This window comes from Oncorhynchus nerka, linkage group LG12 (genome assembly GCF_034236695.1).
Source record: "Oncorhynchus nerka isolate Pitt River linkage group LG12, Oner_Uvic_2.0, whole genome shotgun sequence".
NCBI lineage: Eukaryota > Metazoa > Chordata > Actinopteri > Salmoniformes > Salmonidae > Oncorhynchus > Oncorhynchus nerka.
The window spans coordinates 22,830,959-22,838,684 of record NC_088407.1 but is presented as its reverse complement, the minus strand read 5'-3'; the positions used below and the strand labels follow the sequence as shown (position 1 = coordinate 22,838,684).

Here is a 7,726-nt window from a genome sequence, read left to right as displayed (position 1 = left end):
AAGACGGCCATCTTCTCAGACAGACAGTTCCAAAGTCCATTATTTTAGCATCGATGAAATCAACAAAAATGATAGATATACACTGTAAATCAAAACAACAGTAATAGATATAGCTATGTACACAGTCACTCTAAAACGTCAAATGTAGTTCTTAGCGTTAGGGAGAACCGTTTGCAGATTTAGAGCATTTTTGCCTCAATTTCTTCTCTCCAAGAAAACAAAAAAGACAAAAAAAAAAAAAATCCCACCAAAGACCCTTAGTAACGGTACCCATATACATTCATTCCCGCTATTAACTCCCAAGGCCTTTGAAATCTGCACTCACCAATGGAGGAACACCTATACTCACAGGAATACTACTTGTGCGGTTTTGATATCTTTACTTCTGCAATTGTGCGTGTTCAACTTGACATCTGGGGGACAGGATGAGGGATTTTTGTCACATACCATTTTTTTCCCAGGTCAGATAGGCTACGAATGAAGACTTTTATGAGACAATCTACCGGCTACCTTCTGTAGATGTCTTGACGTCTAAGTTCAGTAAGGGGACCATCGTTTTTGGATCGGAAAGCCCTTGATAAAGGTGCTCTCCAATAAAATAGGCTTTTAGTTCTGATGCAGCATGCATGAATTAAACCATCTATTGTAGATCAAAAAAATACATGAACATTCTCCTGTTGTCCCAAGTCAACACAAACAATATTTCCCCCTTTTCTTAGAACCAAAAGGGGAAAAAATTAACATGATTTTGGGGGGGGATTGTACATCAGCAGAGCTTCAGTGGAATGGAATAGTATTAAGTTACATAATCACACTCTAGTGGTGGTTGCATACAGTTTTTCTTCTACATTCTAATACTGTGTATACGTTGCCGGTATCACAGGGTACTAAGACCAGACCAAACAGGGCATACCATAGCATTCGCCATATAAACAGAGTTGAAAATAACGGAGTACAGTAAAATGCATTATAGTGACATCAGTGTAGTTAGTCTGTTCCTATCAAACAAGCCATATAGTTTTCTGTGGTGGTTTTTGAACGTCAGCATGTAATTATTACAGTATATAAGGCCTTGGCATAGGCTTGGTATAATATTCCGTTATTTATCCAGAACACAAATAGCAGCCTAGGCTATGCATCTCCCACAATGCCTAGCGAGAGGGATATTGTTATTGAGACGGCCACAGCAGCGGTCATGGTTCACTTTGACAAGGCTTCACATTCGTCCACTTATTACACAACGTGGTGTACACTTTGTAGTGTACATTTAGTAGTGTACACTCACTAGGTGCACTCTTATAGCCTCACCATTTAACATCTGCCTCTGGCTTCTACATTCTCGTGGATCCATGTCAAACTTCTTCACCCAGGTCTGTTTGGAATTGTTCAGACGGAGGAGGGGAGGATCGATAAAAATGTTGATCATAATGTGCATCCCAAATGGCACCCTTTTCTCTCTATTGCCCCATAGGCCCTAGTCCACAAAAGTGCAGTATGTAAGGAATTGTATCATTTGGGAAGCACTCAAACTGTGGCAATTTGGATGTTGAGAAAGGCATTTTGAACTTCAATACTGACTTGTTCACTTTAAGTGCCCTCCACATCTCAATTCAGATGGTTGAACAAGGGAGAGGGGATGTCAGAACAGCGAGACGTTCTCTGAAAATACAGTAGACAGCCAGTCGTTTGACCCGACATCTGATATATCAACATGAGGTACTTCCCAAGAGCTATGGGGGCTTGGTGAAAAATAGTGGTGCACTGTAAAGGGAATAGGGTGCTTTTTGGAACGCATCCCATGATCTTACACACTCACTAATATTTTGACATTTGTCCAAAAGAAACAAGGACAAAACTATTCCACTTTCCACATCACGTCTCCATAGACTTCTCGCTACATTATATCCCCACTCCCTTGATAAAAACACAGAGAATCAACTGATAATATCAACGTAATAAAACATAGAAACAATTATTATTTCCACTGCTTGCCATGTGGCAGAATGTATCGAAGTCATTTTCAAGACACATTGCATGCAAAATAAAATAAACAATTCTCAAGCAAAGAAACACAATTTTGTTTAAATGTTCAGCTAAAAAAAGCTTATTTTCTGTATTTCTTTTTGTTAATTCTGTTTTTCTATAATTTTTCCAGGACAGGCACTGTACGTATATACGCACACACCAGGAACAGAGGCATGCCACACTGGCATTGCTTTTGCATTCTACGGTTGGCAGGCTTGATGTCATCGAGGCAGTGCTGTGGTGAGTGGATATAATGCACCTCTTCGCCCAACCCCACCCTACCTCCACAGACACTCAACACACACACCCATGCATCCTCCTCCATAGCTGCACCACACTGCTTTGATGACTCCTCAATAGGGGAGTTTTTTTTGGGGGGGGGTTACAAGTTTAAATAGAATAAAAGCAGTGCAGCAAGACTGTGGCTCATGCAAAGATGGTGGGGTGTGGGTTAAAGGTTAGGAGGGGGTCTGGCCCAGGGTTGCAGTCAGATTTATGTATGGGGGTCAGAAGTAGGAAAGGGGGAGTGGGGGATAGAAGTCAAGGCTAGGGGAGTGGGGGGTAGAAGTCAAGGCTAGAGGGAGTGGGGGGTAGAAGTCAAGACTAGGGGGAGTGGGGGGTAGAAGTCAAGGCTAGGGGAGTGGGGGTGTAGAAGTCAAGACTAGGGGAGTGGGGGATAGAAGTCAAGGCTAGGGGCAGAGGGGGATAGAAGTCAAGACTAGGTGGAGTGGGGGGTAGAAGTCAAGACTAGGGGGAGTGGGGGTAGAAGTCAAGACTAGGGGGAGTGGGGGATAGAAGTCAAGGCTAGAGGGAGTGGGGGGTAGAAGTCAAGGCTAGGGGGAGTGGGGGGTAGAAGTCAAGACTAGGGGGAGTGGGGGGTAGAAGTGAAGACTAGGGGGAGTGGGGGGTAGAAGTCAAGACTAGAGGGAGTGGGGGATAGAAGTCAAGGCTAGGGGAGTTGGGGGTAGAAGTCAAGACTAGGGGGAGTGGGGGGGTAGAAGTCAAGACTAGGGGGAGTTGGGGATAGAAGTCAAGGCTAGGGGGAGTGGGGGGTAGAAGTCAAGACTAGGGGGTGGGTGGAAGTCAAGACTAGGGGAGTGGGTGGAAGTCAAGACTAGGGGAGTGGGGGGTAGAAGTCAAGGCTAAGGTGAGTGGGGGTACAGGTCAAGGCTAGGGGAAGTGGGGGGTCAGAAGTCAAGGATAGAGGGAGTGGGGAAGGGTCAGAAGTCAAGGCTATGGGGATCAGCGCAATATATTTTTGGTCTATGTCTTTTTTCATTTTTTTTCTTCACATTTAATTTCTTTATCTTTGTACAAGTATGACACAAGTTCTTGGGCTCATAGAAGTTGTATCTCTCCCTCTGCTGGTTCTGTCTGTGATAGGAGGATGGAGATGAGAGTGGTTATCGTTATGACGGGGAGAGAGGGGGTTGCCTTTTGGGTTTGTCAGCTACATTCGGTATAGTATTCCAACTGTGTACACATTAACACATACACAGAAGGATATAAATATACCTGTAAATTGGATATAGTATTGTATTTAAATTCAAATGGATAAATTTGTGCTCAGATGCATTTTGTTAGGTCGACTACATATACTTTAAGTCCGCAAATATTGCAAATAATGTATTAGGCCTACCCAAGTAGTTTTCTCCAATGACCTGGTTTGAATATATACTAGATTGCGATTACTTTGTAATTGTAGCTGTATCCATAAAATGTGCATACTACTATGTAGCAATGCTTCCATCAAATGTGTGTGATTATAAAAATCTTGAATTTATCCTTAATCAAATTCCAAACGTATTAAAAATGTTAGAATTTATCTTGATTCAATTAGTAAACAATTGATAAGTACACATATGAATCAATAATGCTCAAAGTTGAATTAGATTAAATCATTTACTCATTAGAAAATCCCATGATTAAATGAGTAATATGTTCAATTTTGACACTTAAATATTCACCCTGCATGGGTATCCCTAGCCTGAACTACCCTCTTGTTTTCCCAACCAATTAGAGACCATCTCCATAATTCCCATGCAGGTAGAATGGAATCATAGAATTAGGAACCATTGTCATTCTATAGAATCCATTCTGATACGGTGTTGAATGAAGGGATAAGAACATGACCAAATATGGAGGAAGAGATAGAGGGAGGAGGAGATAGTGGAATGGAGGAGGAGATAGTGGAAGGGAGGATATCAGAAAGCTGGAGGAGGAGTGATAGGATAGGTCAAAAGTAGTACAATATATAGGGAATAGGAGATGCAGCCTGTGTGTGCTTGTTTTCTGCCACCCGACTGCACAGTACATGTCCTGCCACCCGAGTGCACAGTACATGTCCTGCCACCCGACTGCACAGTACATGTCCTGCCACCTGATTCCACAGTACATGTCCTGCCACCCGACTGCACAGTACATGTCCTGCCACCCGACTGCACAGTACATGTCCTGCCACCCGATTCCACAGTACATGTCCTGCCACCCGACTGCACAGTACATGTCCTGCCACCCGACTGCACAGTACATGTCCTGCCACCCGACTGCACAGTACATGTCCTGCCACCCGACTGCACAGTACATGTCCTGCCACCCGACTGCACAGTACATGTCCTGCCACCAGAGCCACGGCCTGTTCACCCCGCTACCATCTAGAAGGCGGAGACAGTACAGGTGCATCGAAGCTGGGATAAGGAGAGACTGAGGAACAGCTTCTATCTCCAGGCCATCAGACTGTTAAATAGTCACCAGTAGCCAGCCTCTGCCCAGTACCCTGCCCTGAACTTTAGTCATTATTACTAGCCGGCTACCAGCTGGTACTCTACCCTGCACCTTAGAGACTGCTGCCCTATATACATACCCCCTTCATATGTATATCCTGTATTCTCGTCATCCTATATAACTACTGCTGTACACACCTTTTCTATTCATATACTGTCTATACACACAATCATATACATATATATATTTATTTTTATTTGGGGGGGGGGATTTGTGTGTATTGTTTTGTATTGTTAGATATTACTGCACTGTTGCAACTAGAAACACAAGCATTTCTCTGCACCTGTGTTAACATCCGTCAAATATGTGTAAACAACCAATAACATTTGATTTGATTTGTTCCTCTTGTCTCTCCACAGGGCTGCTGGTTTATGGGCTGTGCTGAAGTGGCTGGACCAATGCCAACCTACTTAGTCTTTTTGTCTAGGTCTTTTTGGGTACACACGCTGTTGTGACAATGGAGAGGGCTTAAGTGGGCTAATGAGAGACAGGGTGCGTTTGAGATAGAAATGCCACGTATTGAGCAGGAGGGGGTAGATGTTGGAGGGGCTGGTAGAGGTAATGAATACGGTAAGGAACAATCACATGGTATGAAAAGCAAAGGGAACACTCAGTTGATGATGTCATTTGAAAAGGCATGGGATGGTGATATATGTTAGGGATTTTTTTATTTTTACTACAGGACAGGGTCAAAAAAAATTGTACTCGGGGATGGGGGGGCACTAAATTCAAAATGTAAAAAATAAATCAAAATAAACTAAAACCAATAAAAAGTTAGTGACTTAAGATGAATGAATAGAAACAGTAGTAGCAAGAAGAAGTAACTCTAATAATATAAAATAAATAAAGTTGTCAGAGGAGAAGGACTTGGTCGAGGCTCGTTGGGCGAGGGGCTCTGCCTCGAGGAGGTGGTGTCGTTGCTCTCTCCCCCTTTCTCTCTCCATCCCTCTCTCCCTCTTTCTCATCCCTCACTCCTCACGGAGCTGCAGACGGTAGCGTTGGTAACGGATCTGGAAGAAGAGCCTCTCTTGCAGCGAGCGGCTCATTCCGGGCAGCATGTAATCCTCGCTACCGCCGGTCCGCCGGAAGCCCAGTGACTCATACAGCTTGTGGGCAGCCATCTTGACGGCGGTGGTTCCCAGGACGACGGCGGCGTAGTTGTTATGCATGGCGAACTCTAGCACACGACGCCCCAGCAACTTGGCAATGCCCTTGCCGCGGAAGCGCGAGTCCACCGACATGCGCCGTAGTTCCACCGTGTTGTCGTCCTCCCGGCCCTGCGCCGCCACGATGCCGACCACCTGACCTTCCAGCACTGCCACCCAGAAACATGAGCCTGGAGAACCAGAGAGCCAAGTTAGAGACACACACACACACACATACACACACACACACACCAAAGAACTACACAAATCTGACAGTGTATACTTTACATGTAACCCCACCAAATACCATCTGACCTGATGTGAAGGGACTGAAGTGTCAGTCTACAGTAGGACTTTCCATGGCTGTCTTTATCTGACCCCTGGTTGGCTCAGTGTGACTCAGTGAAGGACTGAAGCAATAAGAAGGGAAGAGTCTACAAGAAGGCTACGCTAAAGCCCCTACACTATTTACCCTAAAGCCCCTACACTATTTGTCCTAAAGCCCCCTACACTATTTGCCCTAAATCCCCTACACTATTTACCCTAAAGCCCCTACACTATTTACCCTAAAGCCCCTACACTATTTACCCTAAAGCCCCCTACACTATTTACCCTAAAGCCCCTACACTATTTACCCTAAAACCCCTACACTATTTACCCTAAAAGCCCCTACACTATTTACCCTAAAGCCCCTACACTATTTACCCTAAAGCCCCTACACTATTTACCCTAAAGCCCCTACACTATTTGCCCTAAAGCCCCTACACAATTTACCCTAAAGCCCCTACACTATTTACCCTAAATCTCCCACACTATTTACCCTAAAGCCCCTACACTATTTACCTTAAAGCCCCCACACTATTTACCCTAAAGCACCCTACACTATTTACCCTAAAGCCCCCTACACTATTTACCCTAAAGCCCCTACACTATTTGTCCTAAAGCCCCCTACACTATTTGCCCTAAAGCCCCCTACACTATTTGCCCTAAAGCCCCTACACTATTTGCCCTAAAGCCCCTACACTATTTACCCTAAAGCCCCCAACACTATTTACCCTAAAGCTCCCTACACTATTTGCCCTAAAGCCCCGACAATATTTACCCTAAAGCCCCCTACACTATTTACCCTAAAGCTCCCTACACTATTTGCCCTAAAGCCCCGACAATATTTACCCTAAAGCCCCTTACACTATTTACCCTAAAGCCCCCAACACTATTTACGTAAAGCTCCCAACCCTATTTGCACTAAAGCCCCCTACACTATTTGCCCTAAAGCCCCCTACACTATTTGCCCTAAAGCCCGACACTATTTACCCTAAAGCCCCCTACACTATTTACCCTAAAGCCCGACACTATTTACCCTAAAGCCCCTACACTATTTGCCCTAAAGCACCCTACACTATTTGCCCTAAAGCCCCCTACACTATTTGCCCTAAAGCCCCCTACACTATTTGCCCTAAAGCCCCCTACACTATTTGCCCTAAAGCCCCCAACACTATTTCCCTAAAGCCCCCAACCCTATTTGCCCTAAAGCCCCCTACACTATTTGCCCTAAAGCCCCCAACCCTATTTGCCCTAAAGCCCCCAACCCTATTTGCCCTAAAGCCCCCTACACTATTTGCCCTAAAGCCCCCAACCCTATTTGCCCTAAAGCCCCCTACACTATTTGCCCTAAAGCCCCCAACCCTATTTGCCCTAAAGCCCCTACACTATTTGCCCTAAAGCCCCCAACCCTATTTGCCCTAAAGCCCCTACACTATTTGCCCTAAAGC

General features: G+C 44.9%; 1 protein-coding gene across 2 annotated transcripts in view; it reads right to left on the bottom strand.

The window, feature by feature from the left end:
* Window positions 1-3,158: 3,158 nt before the first annotated feature.
* LOC115124493 (N-acetylaspartate synthetase-like) overlaps window positions 3,159-7,726 on the bottom strand; it is a 46,055-nt gene continuing 41,487 nt past the window's right edge. For both annotated transcript variants that reach the window (XM_065025063.1, XM_065025062.1), the window contains exon 3: window positions 3,159-6,145. In XM_065025063.1, the coding sequence (XP_064881135.1) occupies window positions 5,778-6,145 (368 nt within the window). In that variant the 3' untranslated portion in view covers window positions 3,159-5,777. The remainder of the gene's footprint in view (window positions 6,146-7,726) is intronic.